The 18,592-nt window shown below is 47.9% G+C and overlaps 2 protein-coding genes and 1 long non-coding RNA gene across 7 annotated transcripts in view; 2 read left to right on the forward strand and 1 right to left on the reverse strand.

The window, feature by feature from the left end:
* The window catches only part of LOC309517319, a 40,302-nt gene extending 28,076 nt beyond the window's left edge, over positions 1-12,226 (reverse strand). Inside the window, exon 1 of the long non-coding RNA XR_014213184.1 lies at positions 10,594-12,226. This is a non-coding gene — a long non-coding RNA (uncharacterized lncRNA). The remainder of the gene's footprint in view (positions 1-10,593) is intronic.
* ZNF628 (zinc finger protein 628) lies at positions 1,550-18,098 on the forward strand. 5 transcript variants are annotated; one of them, XM_082196318.1, is made up of 6 exons: positions 1,550-1,943; positions 3,348-3,421; positions 4,107-7,577; positions 13,472-13,574; positions 15,491-15,568; positions 17,023-18,098. In XM_082196318.1, exons 2-4 carry the CDS (start codon positions 3,383-3,385, stop codon positions 13,511-13,513), a joined length of 3,552 nt encoding a protein of 1,183 aa, XP_082052444.1. In that variant the 5' UTR covers positions 1,550-1,943; positions 3,348-3,382; the 3' UTR covers positions 13,514-13,574; positions 15,491-15,568; positions 17,023-18,098. The 5 variants fall into 5 exon arrangements, with proteins under 5 accessions (XP_082052444.1, XP_082052445.1, XP_082052447.1 ...); XM_082196319.1 differs by having other exon boundaries at positions 17,537-18,098; XM_082196321.1 differs by lacking the exon at positions 3,348-3,421 and having other exon boundaries at positions 1,551-1,944.
* NAT14 (N-acetyltransferase 14 (putative)) lies at positions 15,452-16,033 on the forward strand (the record flags this gene model as incomplete). Its single annotated transcript, XM_082195310.1, has 1 exon — positions 15,452-16,033. The coding sequence occupies one exon, from the start codon at positions 15,452-15,454 to the stop codon at positions 16,031-16,033; it is 582 nt and encodes a 193-aa protein (XP_082051436.1).
* Positions 18,099-18,592: the final 494 nt, after the last annotated feature.

The following is an 18,592-nucleotide window of genomic DNA, read 5'->3' on the forward strand; positions in this document are numbered from 1 at the left end:
CTCCTTTCACTTAAGAGATATTTGTCCCCCTCCCCAATTTCTTTGATATGGGTCTTAGAAAACTTTATTCCCAGCCTACCTTTGATTAGAAAATTTGGGGTGGTTTTTTTTAATCAGTTATTATATTGTGACTTGATTATGTTAACTGGCTGTTATGGTTTTCTTTTAATGCTGCTGTATTATCTTTGGGATTTTTAAAGAATTTTTCATTTGCATATGATTTTAATGATGAGGTTTACTTGTCATTACTATATTTTCATTTGTAACTCCCTGACATGGGAGCTTTTGACATGGTTTTGAAAAAGCATATAAGATATGTAAATAAAAGAAATAATGTATTTTAAACCAGTGCTTTACATGGTTATCAAGACACTTTGCGGATTCTGATGGAGGGAATAAAAAATTATATTTGCAAACTACCAAGAGCTGTTTTCAATGCCTTTTTGAGACATGAAAGCAAATGTAGGGTAACTTATGCACGTAATAAATGAACCATGGAACAAGCCAAGGAACAGGACAAGCAAAACATTTTTTGAATAAAGTAGTTCTAGGAAGAAACAAGCGAAGCTCATGAACTGAACTGGTGCCTTTTGACAAGAAGAACAGAAATGATGCTCAATTTATGTAAAGTAGCCTACAGAGATCCATGCAGGCTGTTATTACAAATAACTGTACTAGTCCTTTCTTCCCAAATGAACAGACTCTATTTCCTACCAGGTACAGCCCTCTCTAAGCAGCCAGTAATCTGCAATTGCACTTTTCCTAATCATCCTTTCAACCAGAGAGGGAGTGAGCAGGATCTCCTTTAGTTGTGGCAGACTTAATGCATACAACTTAATGCTGCCCCCAGGTGGATAAAGGATAGCTGTGCCATTGATTTTCTTAAATAAGAGATAACACACCTGTCTTTTAATAAGGGGAGAAAGGATGAGAATGGAAACAGCATGACAGTGGTATGACACTTGTTCTACACAACTTCACCAAGGCAATTTATTTTTTTTAACAGATCCGGACTTGAACTTGATACACTCTTGTCTTATTTGGCATCATATTTCTGGGAACTCTTTGGGGCTGAAGAGCAGGCTGTAAATATGTGTGTCATATATAGATAGATAGATGGATATTACAATAAAGAGGGTTCAAATTGCTTATTGAGAGTTCAAAGAGAAAATTATTCATGTTGCTGTTTCTCCCATTCCTCAGCTGTCAGTGAAAAGGCCTCACCTGATAAAATTCCCCTTTCTATACCCTCCACCCACAGATTCCCCAGACTGTCAGCAAGCCCCATTCAATTCAATAGGACTTACTTCTCAATTGCTACCCCCCCCCCGATACTCTGGGTAGAAGCAAGTTGATAAACAAATATTATTTTCAATTATTTCATTTAATACCAGCGAAGGTAGGATGATGTCATTATAAACCGTGATGTCAGTATTCACTAAGGCCACATGGAAGCAAGAGCTGGTCAACAATTTAAATTACCTGAGCTTCCTATTCTCGCTATAATACATATTTTTTATATATATATAATGGTAATGGTGTTATCGGGCTCACAACAGCGAGGTCATGAAGTTTATTGTAAGGCCTCGAACGCGCTCACGATAAACGCCACTGCCACCTTTCCGGCGACACACAGAGCTTTCCCTTCCCCAAGCGCTTCCCAAAACACGTGGTGCGAGAACAACATGGCGACCGGCAGCGTCCTCCTCAACAGCCTACAACTCCCGAGATGCTTTGCGTGGCCAATGGCAGCGGCGCAAAGGGGTGAGGCTGGCTGCCCTCGCGGGCGGTTAGTGTGAGCGAGTTAAAGGTTGGGTGTCTCGCAGCGCCGGCCGTTGGGAGGGTGGAGCGACAGCCCCTCCCCCCCCCAGCCCCGCTGCACCCCTCTTATCCAGCTCCTATTGAGACGAAGTGCGCAGGGAGGAAAAAAAAAAGACCGGCCAGGTGAGGAAAAAAAACAGGAGGCAGAGAAAGGAAGGGAGAAAAGATGTCGCGAGGCCGAACGGCAACGAAGGGGGAGGGGCGGCAAAGCTCGGTTCCTTAAAGGGGCAGGTCCGCATTTAAAGGGGAGTGTGCCACGGAGAGGTTTCCTCTGTTTTTTATCTGCCGACAGAACAGTGCCTTGTTCTGAGTGGCGGGTGGCTGGAGGAGGCACGTGGGGAGAGCGCTTTTTAATTACACGCGCGGGGGGTTGGCCCGAAGAAATCCCCTCCTCCAGCCTACGTAACGTTGGCAATAAAGCGGAGGCCTTAAAGCACTCTGCTCATGGTCAGGAGAGCCATCTGACTCTTTGGCGCAGGTCGGGGAAGTGATGCAGGGTTAATCTCTCCAAAGGCTGGGCTCGGATAGTTTGGTCCCCTATCCTTAAACTTTCGACACAAAAACACGAGCGGAATTTTTTAGCGGCTGCTTCGGGAAAATTCGTGGAGAATTGCGTGAAACAAGACAGCCTTAAATCCTCTGGGAAAAAACAACAACACTGAATTGTGTTCTAAATTGCGTGCGCTCTGTTTTCTATGTAGTCAGCGTTTAATTTGAAAGGTTAAAAATTAAAACTTTTTTGCCATGCGGTCCTTGGAGTGTGGGTTATTGCCAGTGTGGCCCTTGGACATGCATAATAACCTTGGCCACTGTTATTTCCATGTATAGATCAGGAACTGAAGCTAAGAGATTTTCATGGCATACAGGCTACTTAAACTTTTCACAGCTCATTTGGTCTCCTGGTCCTAGTCCAAGCATGACTTCAGGCATCCATGCTTGTTTAACATTATTTGTGTCTCACCTTTGTCTTCTCACCAGACCTCCTGGGTAATTGACAGAAATTAATGACAAGGGTTGATGGTGGGAAATGACCACTAACCAGATTTAAATGCCAATGTTGTGGCTGGCCCAACTGCTGCTGTTCAAAGTTTCCATGGTGACCATCAAGTAAAATACTGCCCGCCCCCCCATACACACAATGTGTACACTGAAGCAGTCAGGGCCAGGTAGCACTAGATGTTTTGGACCCAGGCAAGTGAGGCATCTCCTGGGCATCTGGACAACAGTCCGCAACTGCTGACTCTTCCTGCTAGCAGAAGGAAGATCCCTGGGGAGCGGGGGGGGGGGGGATGACGGTGGGAAGATGCCTGTTTTCCAGGCTGCAGTCTAGGGATTGGGAACCTGTAACTCTCCAGATGTTGAACTGCAACCCCAGTTATACATGACCATTGGCTATGCTGACTTGGGCTTCTAGGAGGGCCACTGACTCACCTTCCTTGGCTCTAGAGGTTGCTATGTAATGGACTTTTATGAGTTCAACACCAAGTAGGGACCTAACCCATGTGTGTGTTTTGGGCAGAGGGGAGGGGGGGAGTCAGCCTCCCAGGAAGAACATAATGTCATGGCAAAGATCATCCTGAGAAGGAGCAGCTGTTCCATTGTGAGTTGTATTTTCTTCCCTCTCCATTCCTTTTCCCTCTTGTATCATGTCTATTAGATTGTGAGGATAGGACAAAGGACTGCCATTTTTAAAATACTGGTACAGTAGTACAGTACTTAGCAAATTTTAACAATGTTAATAATACAATTATTAATAATAAAATTACTCTCCTCAAAGGTTGCATCCTTTTAGTCAGGGCTGTTCAAACATTCACTTTCAATCATAAACCAAAATGACTTCCTGTGCCTGTGAGCATCACTGAACGACCACTGCTTTTTAAAGGTGGCAGGTCCATTTGAGGTGATTTTTACTCTCTCATTTCCAACTAAGGGGGTATGTGTAAGAAACACCCCAGTAATTCCTGGTGTTTGTAAGGTAAGTGCTAGTTTGCTCAGCTAGTTCCCCATTTGAAAGTGAAGCGGTAATGTTCCTATGCAGATTTTACTGCCTGAAGCACAAATGGAGAGGTGCCACAGCTCAGTGGTAGAGCACATGCTTTACATGCTGACTCTCTCAGCTTCAGTCTTTAAGCATCTTCTGTTTAGTGATGGAAAAACTGTGTGGACAGTATCAAGCTAGATGGACCAATAGTATGATTTAGTATAGGAGAACCTCTATAAATGAGGCTCGGTCTGTCACAGTTACAATAATGGTGTTCTCTCTTTCTCTGTATGTGTTTTTCTAGCAGGTGAACTCTGGTGCAATGGTGGGAGCTCAGCAGCTAGAAATGCAGGCAGCAGCAGTGCCAGCGGTGGCCCCAGCAGGTGGAGGCCCCAGTGGCAGCAGTGGCGACCACCAGTATGAGTGCCTGGAATGTGGCAAGGTATTCAAATGGTCATCGCGACTCATCCACCACCAGAGGACTCACACAGGCGAACGCCCTTACAAGTGCTCAGAGTGCCCCAAAGCCTTCAAGGGGTCCTCAGCCTTACTGTACCACCAGCGCGGACATACGGGGGAGCGACCTTACAAGTGTGACAAGTGCGGCAAGGCATTCAAACGGTCGTCCTTGCTTCAGATCCACCAGAGTGTGCATACTGGCCTGCGTGCCTTCAAGTGCGCTCAGTGTGGCCTGGCCTTTAAGTGGTCCTCACATTACCAGTACCATTTGCGCCAGCACACTGGCGAACGCCCCTACCCTTGCCCGGCGTGTGACAAGGCCTTCAAGAACTCTTCCAGCCTGCGGCGCCACCGCCATACACATACAGGCGAGCGCCCCTATGTCTGCCTCATCTGCAGCAAGGCCTTCACGCAGTCCACCAACCTGCGGCAGCATCAGCGGGTGCATACTGGCGAGAGGCCCTACCGATGCCAAGACTGTGGTAAGGCCTTCACCCACTCTTCCAACCTGGCGCTGCACTGCCGATCGGCACACGCTGCCCGCCCCGCCCACACCTGTGTTATCTGTGGCAAGGCCTTTGCATCGGACACCTATCTGCAGCGGCACTTGGAGTCTCATGGGGACATTGCGCCTCCAGCACAGCTCTTCTTGGAGGAGCCAACCACCACTGTGGAGATGCTGTTTCGGTGTAGTGTCTGCCATCTCACCTTCCCCTTGCAGGAGCAGCTGCTGAGCCACCAGGAAGCACACTTGGCCCCAGCAGAGCCACTGCCTCTGCCACCACCACCACTGCCACTACCAGTGCAGGAGGAGGTGGCGGCTGTAGCATCCCCCACACCCTCCCTAGCTTGCTCTGTGTGCAGTAAGACTTTCAAGAGTGCCGCGGGTTTAGCACGGCACCAACAGAGCCAGCACTCATCCGATCGCACCTACACCTGCATGGTGTGTGAACGCTCCTTCCCGGCACTGGCCAGCCTGTTGGGCCATCAGCGTTCGCATCCCCCGGCTGAACAACGGTTGGAGGAGGCAGAGGTGACGTGCCCAGCACAGGCAGAGCCAGTGCCTGCGGCCACAGTGACGCCGCCCCCACCCCCTGAGCGCCCCTATGTGTGTGGAGAGTGCGGGAAGTCATTCAAGGGCTCCTCTGGGCTGCGTTACCACCTCCGTGACCACACGGGCGAGCGCCCCTATGCTTGCGGCGAGTGTGGCAAAGCCTTCAAGCGCTCCTCGCTGCTGCGTATCCACCAGCGGGTGCACACGGGCTTGCGTGCCTTCACTTGCTCCACCTGCGGGATGGCATTCAAATGGGCTTCCCATTATCAGTACCATTTGCGGCAGCACACCGGCGAACGCCCCTATGCTTGCCAAGATTGCGGCAAAGCCTTCAAGAACACCTCGTGCCTCCGGCGGCACCAGCAGTTGCACACCGGTGAGCGGCCCTTTGCCTGCCAGACCTGTGGAAAGTCCTTCACGCAAACATCCAACCTCCGGCAACATCAGCGGGTACACACTGGCGAGAGGCCCTATTGTTGCCGGGACTGTGGCAAGGCCTTCACCCACTCCTCCAACCTGGCGCTGCACAGACGTACCCATTCGAGGGAGCGCCCCTTCCAGTGCCCAGTTTGCTCCAAGGCCTTTGTCATGGCCTCTTACTTGCAGCGCCACTTCCGCACCCACAACAGTGCTGAGGCGCCCAGCCGGCCAGCCACCACCTCACCTGCCACCACTCAAGAGGTGCAAATCATGCCTAACTTGCAGGCCACTCTGAATGTGGAGTTAAGTGGCAGCCCAGCCCCTCCTGTCTCGTCAAACACTCAGACTTTCCTGCTTGTGCAAACATCACAGGGCTTGCAACTTATCCCCAGCATACAGCAGCCGCCGCAGCCACCACCACCCCAAAATTTACCCCCCAAACTTATCCTGCTGCCTAGTCCCCAGGTGCCCACTACATCCACTGCTCCCACCAGCATTACCCTGTTGCCAGCTGCTCCTACCACCCCAGGCAAATCTGCCCTGGTCCGTCAAGGTAAGGCCAAGAAACCTGCGCCGTTGGCTCCCCCACCACCATCGGTGTCTGGCAACCAGAATATCATTTTGATGCCCAGTGCCACCGGGGCCAGCGTGCAGCCCCTCTCTAATGTGCAAATCCAGAGGACGCCAGGGCTACAGACTAGCGGACAGAATGTTATTGTTCTCCAGAGCTTGCCAGAACAGCAACTGGGCACGGTGCAGATCCAGACTGTGCCAGCTGCTCCACCAACAGGCACCATTCAGATTCAAACCTTGCCCCAGCCCCTCCAGAGCTTTCCCACTGCCCAGCCAGGTGGCACTTTGCAAATTCAGACCGTACCTGCTTCACAGCAACCTGGCACAATCCAGATCCAGGCCTTCCCACATCCTCCACAGACTGGCATTGTGCAGATTCAAAGCCTGCCCCTTCCCCAGAATACAGTCCAGATCCAAAGTTTGCCCACCTCCCAATCAGGAGGCACTGTGCAGATCCAGAGCCTGTCTAGTTGTCCACAGACTGGCACAGTGCAGTTTCAAACTCTTCCACCTTCCCAGAAGATGAACACTGTACAATTCCAAGCTGTGCCATCCTCTGAGCAGGTAGGGACCCTACAGCTCCAAACTCTCCAGCCTTCCCAGCAAGTGGGCCCCATTCAGATCCAGACCTTGCCATCCCTGCAGCAAACTAGCCCTCTGCAGATCCACAGCCTGTCCCCCTCCAATCAGCCTTTGACCAGCGTCGAAATCCAGAGCCTCTCGCCTTCCCAACAGCTGGATGGCACCATTCAGATCCAGGAGCTGGTTTCTTCTCAGGAAGGGGAACAGCTTCAACCTTCAGAGGAGATGACCAGTGTTGAGCTTCAGACTTTGAGCCCACCACAGGAGATGAATGAGGTGGGGACTTCTCTGTCCAGCTCCCATGAGTTCTCTGAGGTGGACCTCCAACAGGGACCTGGTGTGAAGGAAGAAAGCCAGGACCTAATTGTGGTGCAGAACTCTCCAGGGGAGGAGCTTCTGGGGCCAGGCGGGGAGGTGGAGAGCCTGGAAGGGGTGCAAGACATGCACTTTGAAACTTTACAGACCGATGAGGGAGTTCAGAATGTGTTGGTGCTGAGAAGTGCAGGAGGAGAGCAGACCCGGTTGTGCGTGCAGGAGGTGGACAACATCCAGACAGTGCAAGAGCTGCCTGGCCTCCAGCTGCAAGGGCCCGAGGGTAGTGCCGGGACTGGGCAGAACCTCCTGATCATCCGTAGTGCCCAGGGGGAACAGACCCTCCAAGTGCTGGAGAGTGTGCCAACACTGCAGGTGAGCAGCCCAGACAGCACCCAACCTACTGGGGACAGCAACAGCACCTCCCAAATGGTGCAACTTCTGCCGAGCCCAGTAACTTCGCAAGGCCTGCCCTCCATTCAGATTGTGCAAACGGTACCCAACATGCAGCTTGTCCACACTTTCTGAGGACAGCTGTCCCTATCCCTGCGTTGGAGTACTCAGTTGTGCTCTCACTAGTGGCTGCTATAATTAACTGTTTTGCCGGACAGAATCAACCTGGGCAACTTCAAGACTCCTGGAGGTGGCTCAGCTTAGGTTCCTCAGGACAGTGTCATGAAATGACAGCAGAGAGCTTAGCTCACGCCCATGCCTGCAGGTCCAAAGCATACCCTTGATTCCCTCACTTCCTGCTCACATGGGGATTGTTGTTGCTGCTCGTGTCCTTGCAGTTACAATGGCTCCACTACCATGTCCTTCCCCCAAACACTTTTGTCTTGTTTTGCATGTGAGAAAGGGATAGCCAGTCCGGTCCTTGATACAATTCCCTAACCTACCCATTTCCCCATCCTGTCTGAAATACGTTGTTCCAACAAGAACCAAATGTATGTGAGGTCTGATGGTTGGAAGACTGTGCAGCCAGAATTCCTGGTTTTTCTCTCCACACTAGACAGAAAATATAGTTAGCAGATATCAACTGGACTGCTGGCCTCTCTCCATTTCCCTGCTGTGTTGCAATTTTGGAGCTAAGTGCTGTGGAGCAGTGTGAGCTCTTTTTATGTATTAGAAAATGGGGAAAGTTCGAGTTTTGGGGTCTTCCTTTGATACTGGGTGCTGCAGGAGGCTGCTTTATGAGCTGTCATAAACAGCATCTTTTTCCGGTTAAGCCCCTCTTATCTATTCTCCATTCCAGCCCCTCACCATGTGCAGAACCACATTTCTTCCCAAGTGTACCCCAGTTCCTGGTGCTAACAGACAAGAGGGTCATAGACTCTTGGTCTAGAAGAAAAATAAAAGACTGCTTCAAAGCATTTTTACTCCTTTCTGTGTACTGCGCAGAGGCTGGGTTCATCAATACATGTCATACTTCTTTTGTGCTTTTTAGGTCTGATTGGCATTTCAGTAGCAGATTGCACAGTCCCCAAAGGAAGTCAACTAAGAACATAGGAAGTTGCCTTATACAGAGTAAGACCATTGGTCCATCTAGCTCAGTAATGTATATATCGGGGTTTCCCAAACTTGGATCACCAGCTGTTTTTGGACTACAATTCCCATCATCCCTGACCATCAGTCCTAGCTGTAGCTCAAAAACAGCTAGAGACCCAAGTTTGGGAAACCCTGATCTAGATTGAAGGGTAACAGCTCTCTAGCATTTCAGGCAAACATCTTTTTCAGCCCTCTCTTGAGATATTGTGGCTTTGAACCTGTGTTCCTCTCCATACAAAGCATGTGATCTACAACTGAGCTGCAGCCCTGCAGCTTTAACAGGCTTGAGAGGTGCAAGATAAAAGGTTCCTGCTTAGAGGAAACTGCTTATGTTTTTCTCGAGCGGCTTCAACATGTTGAATATTGAATTTTAAACTGAAAGGTGCTGGGACTCAAGCCTAAATGGGAACTTCAGCTTAGTGTTGAAGTCAGTGTACAAGATTTCTGGAAAATGCAACATGTTTGGTGAATTTCTTGGGGTAGGAGGTTCTGCAGTTTGAGGAATGATTGTGGTTGAGCTGAGAACCAAAGACCAAAGTGGGCAGAGTTGAGACTTGTGGGATTTCCTGTGGGTTGTTTTTTTTTCCTTCCTCCGCGAACACTGAGATCCACCAAACTGATGGCTCAGGTGGCTGAGCCAATTATGTGCTGCACACTGTAGCCCTACACAGTGAGAGCCAGTGTGGAATAGTGGTTAAGAGCGGCAGTCTCTTAATCTGGGGAACCGGGTTCTCATCTCCGCTCCTCCACATGCAGCTGCTGGGTGACCTTGGGTTAGTCACACTTCTCTGAAGTCTCTCAGCCCCACTCACTTCACAGAGTGTTTGGTGTGGGGGAGGAAGGGAAAGGAGAATGTTAGCCACTTTGAGACTCCTGAAGAGGAGTGAAAGGCGGGATATCAAATCCAACCTCCTCCTCCTCCTCTTCTTCTTCTTCTTCTACACTTGAATAACCTGTACAACTGTTTCAGTGTATCTGAAGAAGTGTGCATGCACATGAAAGCTTATACCAAGAACTAACTTAGTTGGTCTTTAAGGTGCTACTGGAAGGAATTTTTTTTATTAATGGTACCTCAGGTCACAGATGCTTCAGGTTACAGACTCCACTAACCCAGAAATAGTACCTCTGGTTAAGAGCTTTGCTTCAGGATGAGAACAGAAATTGTGAGGCGGCGCAGCAGCAGCAGCAGGAGGCCCCATTAGCTAAAGTGGTACCTCAGGTTAAGAACAGACCTCCAGAACGAATTAAGTTCTTAGCCCGAGGTACCACTGTACAGAAAAAGCTGTCCACAAAAGCTAAACAAGTGAAACCTGGCCATGCTCTTTCTATTTATGGTTTGTTAGCAATCTTCCCTCTCAGTATCTTACTCTATAAATTATATGATGCATTGCGTTTTAGTACTTGAGAACTGACCATCTTGGGAGAGCCACTGGTTCCCCACCTGCAGCAGAGAACATGGGGAAGGCACTTTTACAGGACAAAAAACTGAAAAGATTAAGAACCAACTCTCAGGGTCAGTGTGGGACAACACTCCTGTTCCACAGGGGACCCCCCCCCCCACTGTGTTAATCATGTTCTTAAATACAGTGGTACCTTGGTTCTGCAGAAGTCCGTTCCAAAACCAAAACATTCTAATACCAAGGTGTGCTTTCCCATAGAAAGTAAGGCAAAATGGATTAATCCGCTCCAGACTTTTAAAAACAACCCCTAAAACAGCAATTTAACATGAATTTTACTATCTAATGAGACCATTGATCCATAAAATGAAAGCAATAATCAATGTATTGTAGTATAAATTAGAGAGTATTGTAGATGATAAAAATTAAAATTACATTTTTTTTCTTACCTGCACTGATGATAGTCATTGTTTGGATGGGGTGCTTTTATCCATTTCTGCAGTCGCACAATCAATCAGTAGCTGAACTGAGTTCCATACAGTCACAAAAACAAATTAACCAAAAAAGCCTCGAAAACAAAAACACAAAATAAATAGCAAAAACAAAAGCGACAAACTTAATCTGTTCTAGAAGTCCATTCGACTTCCAAAATGTTCCAAAACCAAGGCACAGCTGATTGGTGCAGGCACCCCAGAAACAACAGCCGACAACCGCATCGGATGCTCAGCTTCCAAAAAACTTTTGGAAACTGGAACACTTCCTGATTTTTGGTGTTTGCGAGCCAAGGCGTTTGAGAACCAAGGTACCACTGTACTGCATGGCAGGAGGTGAATGGCTCACAGATATGCTTAAGGTGAAGACAGACATAATTGTAATGCTGCCTTAGCCATTTCACACATTGCATTTTTTGCCAATGTGAACTGCTGGTTTTAATGCTTGTTTAACAGGCAAGGAGCTGTTAAAAGGACCTATGCCCCATGTGAATTTGACAGCCACCTTGTGGTGACGTTGAAGAGTTTTTAAAAAAGTAACATCCCCATTTTGCAATGATGAACAAAATGGGTTACAAATAGTTTACTGGGTCAGTGCCAATGTTACTGTTTTTAAATGCCAGCTTCTAAACCACTCAGAACTGTTATGCTTCTTCAGACCAATATCCATTTCCTTTTGACATCGGCCAGCAGCCAGCTGGTTGCAAAAAAGGAAGCTCACAGGCAGAACAGAATGGCTGCAAATCAAATTAGTGCACCTGCTTATCTCCAACAACGATGCTTACTTTCTTAATATTTACATTGAGAAAGCAACATGTCAAAGGTTACTCTCGGGAATTCAGTGCTTACAATGTAATGAAATAAATCCCTTTATTTTTGCTATCTTAACCATGAGCTCCAAATTCAAGCCAAACAAACAGTCTGTGCAACTCTTTAAAAAGTTGAAAAACAAAACCCTTATGGAAAGACACATACACTTCCAGGTGGCTTGCAACTTCATGTCAACAGCATAAAATGGGTACATAACGAAAATGATACATTAACAGCCACCAGCTGTTTACATTATGGGCAGCAGGTCGTGTGTTTTTTAACAGTTCCATAGCAGACTAGCAGCAATAGGGGAAGGCTTTTCCAGATTTCCCTCTCTACTAGCTGACTACAGCTATACCCGTTGAATCCCCGCCTGTCACTTCACCATGAAAAAGAAAAAGAAAATTAGAAAGTCAGATATTTCCCTAAGTCCTAAGCCATTCAAACTGAATCCACCCCCGCTGCTGCCCGCTGTCTCCCATAAAAGGCAAAACGGGTTTGGGACTCGCTGCGCTTGAAGGCCCCGTTTCGCCCCCTTAGCAACAGTTGCCAAGAACTGCGTAAGGAGCGAAAGGCGCCGAAGAAGCCTGGAGCGCCACGCATGCGCTCATGGAGTAAGGCGCTGGAGCTGCGAAGCTGGGGAGGGTTGACTAAGAAGAGGCTCTTGGGGCGAAGCTCTTTTCCCCTCTCCTTCCCCCCCTCCCTCCTGAAAAAGCGGGCGGGGTGGGGAGAGAGAGAGAGATGTAGGAGGCCTCGGAGAATTCCACGGTCCTTTTATGCAGGCGCAAAGGCAGCCGCTTCCTACAGGCTGGGTGAGTCCATTCCGCGCCTGGGGGGGGGGAGTGGAGAAGTTTTGCGGGCGTTTCTATTTCTGCGGAGGGGTGTGGCCGCAAGGGCTAGAGTGCCGTGGCCGGTCAGTTTACGACGGCGGGGCTGGCGTTTTATTGCGGATCTGCCTTTGCTCCCGGGAGGGACAGAAGGGGCAGGCCGGAGAAATGTGGGCGTCGCGTTATTTTTGTCCGTTATGTGGCATAAATTAACGGTGGTGCTCCATTGCAAGGGACCCTACCTTGCAAATAGAGTAGGGGGCGCAGGGAGCTAGCTGGGAATCAAGAGGCTGCTGGTAAAATGGCTCCCACGACCTTTAATTAAATGTATTTTAATTAAATTATTTAATTAATAAAGTATACACGGCCTAAGTCTCGTTACTATTCAAAACGACCCCAGGAGGCATGTGGTCCCTGGGAAACTAAGGCCAAAAGACTGCCAGTGAATCTGCTGCAGAACAAGAATATATTCTTCCCAGCTATACCGGTTGTAGTTGCTTTTTTAAGGGTTGCCAGCTTCTTTTCTTACCAGGGCTGCTGTGCATTTAAATTGGAGAACGATTGTGAGGCATTTAACACTTTAAAATGGAAAGCGTGTCTGTTGAGAAGAGATGAGTTCTGATTTCTTTGTGTATGTAAATGTACAAGAGCCATGCCACAAGCAAAATAGTTTTCAACTCTTGCTGGCATTGTAGGAAGTTGCTGCTTCTGTGTTTGTTAGATTGCCCCCCCCCCCAAGTACCTATTCTCCTTTAGGAACGGATTGGAGTAGGATTCTTTCTCCCCATCCCCCGAGATTATTATTATTGCTGTATTTGTATCCCGCCTTTCGTACACAGAGCTCAAGGTGGTGTGCCTGGTTATCTACCCAGTTTTCATGTAATATTCACAACAACCCTGTGGGGTAAGTTGAGAGACAGTGACCGGCCCAAAGGCACCCAGCAAACATCATAGCTGAGTGGGGACTTGAACTTTGGCCTGTCAGGTCCTGGTCCAGCACTAACCACTACACCACACTGCCTCTGGTTTCTGTGCTGCTTCAACATAAAATGCTCCCTATTTACTCAAGAGTGTCCCCAACCACAGTGGAAGGTTGGGCTCTGACAAATGGCCCATGCTAGTTGGAGACACTTTCCTTGTTCATCCCAACCTCTCATCAAGGACAAATCAGACAATAACTGGGCTTTCCCTCTTTGAAGGTGCCATCTGCTGGCTGCCAGCATGCCTACCCTGGAACCTGAGCAACTGACCATCAGAGAAATGAGAGAGGAGGAGACACCAGTTGTCTTGGAGCTTCTGAAGGTGAGATGGGCTTCTGAGAGACGTGGCAGAGAGCCCAGGCTATATAAGCACTCTCTTTTCTTCCTTTCTAGAGACTTATGGATTGTGTCGTTTAATAGGAACCTTCCCCTAGAAGTGGGAAGGCAGTTTGGTGTTCTCCCGATGTTGTGGACTACAACTCCCTTCATCCTTTACCACTGGCAATGCTTATGGGCTGGTGAGAGTTGTAATCCACCAAACTGGAGGACATTGCATTGTCTACTTCGGGGTCAGCAAACATTTTCAGCAGGGGGCTGGTCTACTGTCCCTCAGACCTTGTGGGGGACTGGACTATATTTTTGGGGGGGAGAATGAATGAATTCCTATGCCCCACAAATAACCCAGAGATGCATTTTAAATAAAAGGACACATTCTACTCATGTAAAAAGACGCTGATTCCCAGACCGTCCACAGGCCAGATTTAGAAGGTGATTGGGCCAGATCCGGCCCCCTGGGTCTCAGTTTGCCTACCCATGGTCTACTTCATATTTTAGAGCAGTTGCACATTGCAAGGGAACTATGTGTGTGTGTTCTAGGAAGCTGTTTCAGTTCGTTTAGGGCACATACTTCCCAAACTTGGGCCGCCAGCTGTTTTGGGACTACAGTTCCCATCATCCCTGACCACTGGTCCTGCAGCTAGGGATCATGGGAGTTGTAGTCCAACAACAGCCAGAGAGCAAAGTTTGGGAAACACTGATAGGGGTAACTAAGAAGCCTAATCAGTGTCCCAAGTAGGAAGCCTTCTAGAACAGCATCTTCTGTAAAGCGCAGAGCTCCTCAACAGACAACTTGGAATGGGCAGGGATGTTTGAAAACCACTGAACTGGAATTACTGGTTCTGCATGCAACTTTATTTCCTGATTTTGATGCTGGCACTTCTGTTTTCTTGCATTCCTTTCAAACTGCAGTACCTGTTGCAAAGGTGGTTTTTTTTACTGATATTTCACTCTAAATTTCATTGACAGCAGTGAGTGTGGTGTGACACAATAACGAAGGTTACTGAACACTGCCACTCCACCACCACCCTTTCCGCACATGCATGCTTCTGTTCTCCCATGATTCACCCATGAAAACAGTAGGAAAGATCTTTATGCTGGCATACCGCCTCTATTTTTGTCACTTTACACCTACAGTTTTCTGGCTTATTGGGGTTGCAAACAGATTTTTTATGAAAGCAATTAACATGGAAATGAGCACTAAACTTTACCATATTCTGCTAGATTTCCAGAAGCAGCTTTTACATATTGTAAAAGCACAAATATAATGCAGAAATTAGAGAAACAGAATAAACTGCTGTGTGAATGCAGCCCACTCTTCCTGCCACATCCACTCTGATTTTTTTTGGGGGAGGGGTTAACTGAGCATATTAAACCTAGAGAGAGAGAAAATTGAGGAGATGTTTGCAGCATAAAAAAAATTTAAAGGGAATTTGGCAAGAAGAGGAGCTGCATTTGATGATACTTACCTCTAAGTGTTGGGCAATAAGCAAATGTGTTACTGTGTTATTTATCCCACAGTTAAACACTGGAAAGAAAATTCCCTCCACACTTAAAGACTGGGAAGAAAATTTCCTAAGGGAAAGAAAGCGTTGTTCAATCCACTGGCTCTATCTCAATTCCAATGCTCTTATGTCGAGGTTCCTTGTTTCCCACTAGGGCTTGCATTATAGAAAAGCTGGGGTAGAACAACTTTCGTATCTGCAGGACAGTTCTGCTTTCAGTGTGGCTCTTGTCTCCCCAGCCTTTTCTTAGCTCTGTGCAAGTTGCTACAGACATCATAGAATTCCCCTCCTTGTACGTTTTCAGGATAAGCATTTGTTTAGAGATACACAACACATCCCTGGTCCCTCATAGCTGTATATGGTCCTTTACTTCATATCCCTTTCTATTTTCCACCAGGATGGATTCAAGGATACAGAGAACCGCCTGATCCTCTATGTGCTGACGCGGCCTCTGGCTTTGCTGCTGATGGCGGTGGTGAGCAGCGGCCTGCGTTTCTTCCTGAACTCGTTTGTGGTGGCTCTCGTGCTGCCGGTCCTGCTCACCGTGGTGGCTTTGAAGCTTCTGCTGTGGCGCTCGCCGGACTTGAGGCACCTGCATGCCTACTACAGCGCAGGGCAGCGCGGGCTGTGGGTGGCTGTATACGACGAGGACGACGTGTGCGGCTGCGTGGCTCTGGAGCCCTGCGGCGGGGAACCACGCACGGCGGAGCTCAAGCGCCTGGCTGTGAACCGGTGGTACCGGCGCTCTGGTGTGGGCCGCTCCCTCCTCAGCTTCCTGGAGGCTCACGCTCGCGCCCAGGGCTTCAAATTCTTAGTGGCCCAGGTCTCGGTAGTCACCAAGGCAGCGATTGGGCTCTTTGAGAGCACTGGCTACAACATGAGTGGTGGGCGGCGGTGGCTGGGCTATACCATACAGCAGGAGTTCAGCAAGGAGCTCTAGTTGGTCTGCCTGCCAGTTAGCCACTAGTCTTGAGGATTCCCTGCCCGCCCCCTAAATGTGGGGAAAGCACCAAGCTCCAGAAGCAAGACTGCAGGGAACAAGTCATCTCTTAATCCCCCAAACAGGGCAGTTCCTCTCAACAAAAGTGGCTTTCTCTGCCTGGAAAATCAGACACTGTAGCCATGGACACAGAGCTAAGCAGGGGAAAGGGTTGCCCATTAAGAGCCTTCTCCCCGGTTTGCCACATCACTCAGGCTCCCTGTCATTTAGAGTTTTCTACCAAAGCCACCCCAGATTATCTGTCCATAGTTTTGAAGAGTGGAAATAACCAATAGTTAGCTGTTGTCCCCCACCCCATGCCCTGCCTCTGGTCAGACTCTACACCAAACACATTCAAATCTTAGACCAGGGTAAACCTCAAATTATAGGACTTGCATAAATACTGCATATCAAGCATAACAGTGCAGTTGGCGTGAATGGCATTTTACAGAACATGAGAGGGCAGGGCTCTATGCCAAGGAGCTTTATTTATTTATTTGCTATGTTTTATTTAATAATAATGATAATTTTATTATTTATACCCCATCCATCTGGCTGGGTTGTTGTATAGCCTTGCCCTATTCTACTGTCTTTTTGTGCATTTGGAACTTCATGGGGAGGAATGCTTTTTGTGGGTGGGTGGTGGTGCATATTTTAGGAATATGCACAGGTGTGTGTGGACAACTTTTCTGCTTCCTTCAAATCTCCCCCTCCCTCCCAAGCTGCTTTTCCTTAAAAAAGAGCTGCTGGGGTTCTGTTACACTCATTTCCATGCAACATGCAGTTTGACTTACAAGGTGGCAAATGGCACCTTGTTCTCTGTTGGATTTGTACAGCTATCAAACTAGGTAGATTCGAGGATGATCCATTCAGGGCTTTATAGGTCAAGGCTGATCCTGTCAACTGTGTCTCTATACGCACATGGGTTTTTTTTGACGGTATCATTGCAGCTGACAGGGACTTTGCCTCTATGGAGCCTTTCAGCTTCCTCCTGAGGCCCGGGACTTGGGGTCTGAAGGGAGAGAACCTCTTCCATGTGGCTTCTGGATCCCAGTTCCTCCAGATGCTGAAGCAATTGAGAAAACTGTGGATTGGCTGTGAGGTGGGTGGGAATCACATGTCCAGCTCCCAGCTCCCAACTCAAGTCATCCTGGGCTTGCAGCATCTCTGTGTGTGCACCCCACTCCCCAAGAGGACACAGCAGACTGGAGACTCTATGATAAGGCAATTCAGGGAAATCTATGATATCGCTGTAGATAAATATGTCTTGCTAACAGCCTGTGATTATGAGTGGGAAGAAGTGGCTGGACCCAGGGGTGTAGTTCATAATACAGAAATGCACCCTGCAGCCCTCTGGAATGAATCCCTGTTGGTGGGGACTGGGTTACCTATATTGGGTGTAGAGGAGATATTTTGCTTTCCTTATAAGTGCTCTCAATATGAGCCATTTCCTTTTCCCCACAGGAGCGATCCCTAAAGGAGGAACAGGGAGCAATGGCTCATTTCTTTTTAACAGGATGATGAGGATTTCAGCTGGAAACCACCTTCCTTGGAAAAGTTGGGCCATTGGATGAGGGGGAAAAAATCTCCATTACCCCCCACCCCACCCCACTCCACCCCACCCTCACAAATAAAAAGCTTGCCTACCCTAGTGTGTCTAGGGGAAATGTATTTTCCCAAAGTGGATGAAAACTGGGAAATGGGCTTGAAGTGTGAGGGTGATAAAACATGTCCACAAATATTAGATCTTTATATGTGGAGAATCCAGAGGGGAAAACTTGTGATACAGAGAGTTGTTCCACCAAAGGTCAAATGGCATATTTGTGTGAATATGTACAGGAGCGGGCTTCCCCAGGTTTATGTAATTTAAAATGGGGGTAGATGTTCCTCCATTTAAGAAATGAATGTTGGGTAGGGAGAGGGAGGAATCCAAATGGGTGGTGATTTGGAGAGGGTTTCAAAACGCTGGAAAGGAATGACTTTTTGTATGTGTGTATAAATAAACATTTAGATGGCTTTAATTAAATAGTTTTAATGACTTGGCAGTTCAGTTACACTCTGTGTGTAAACCTCATTGGCAGACGAAGGTTAAGATTAGAAATTATTTAAATACACATTTTAAAACAATCTGAATGACATGGGAATTTGCTGTACTCCTGCTTATCTGATGCAGGCTGAAATTTCTGAAGAGTCCAGGGCAGCTCCACATCAGACATATTAGACTACTGTTGCCTTGCAGCCCTTTGAAAAAATAAGTTTGGTGCCCAGCACCCTTAGATGGAAGGGACAGTCTTTGATCAGGAATCTACTGCCATAAATTTCAAACTGTGTAGGACATAAGCTGTGAATACTTAGTAGTGCTGCGAAAGGTTCGCTACACATTCTCAAAAGCACTAGTCGATTGCTTCACATGTTCTAGAGCTGCAGCCTGACTTTGTAAAACGTAAGTCCCAGGGACCAGACTAGGCTGAATAAACTGTTGCAAATGTGGTTTGTGTGCACACCAATTACCCCAACAAA

Source organism: Podarcis vaucheri (assembly GCF_965113315.1).
Source record: "Podarcis vaucheri genome assembly, chromosome: 13".
Classification (NCBI taxonomy): Eukaryota; Metazoa; Chordata; class Lepidosauria; order Squamata; family Lacertidae; genus Podarcis; species Podarcis vaucheri.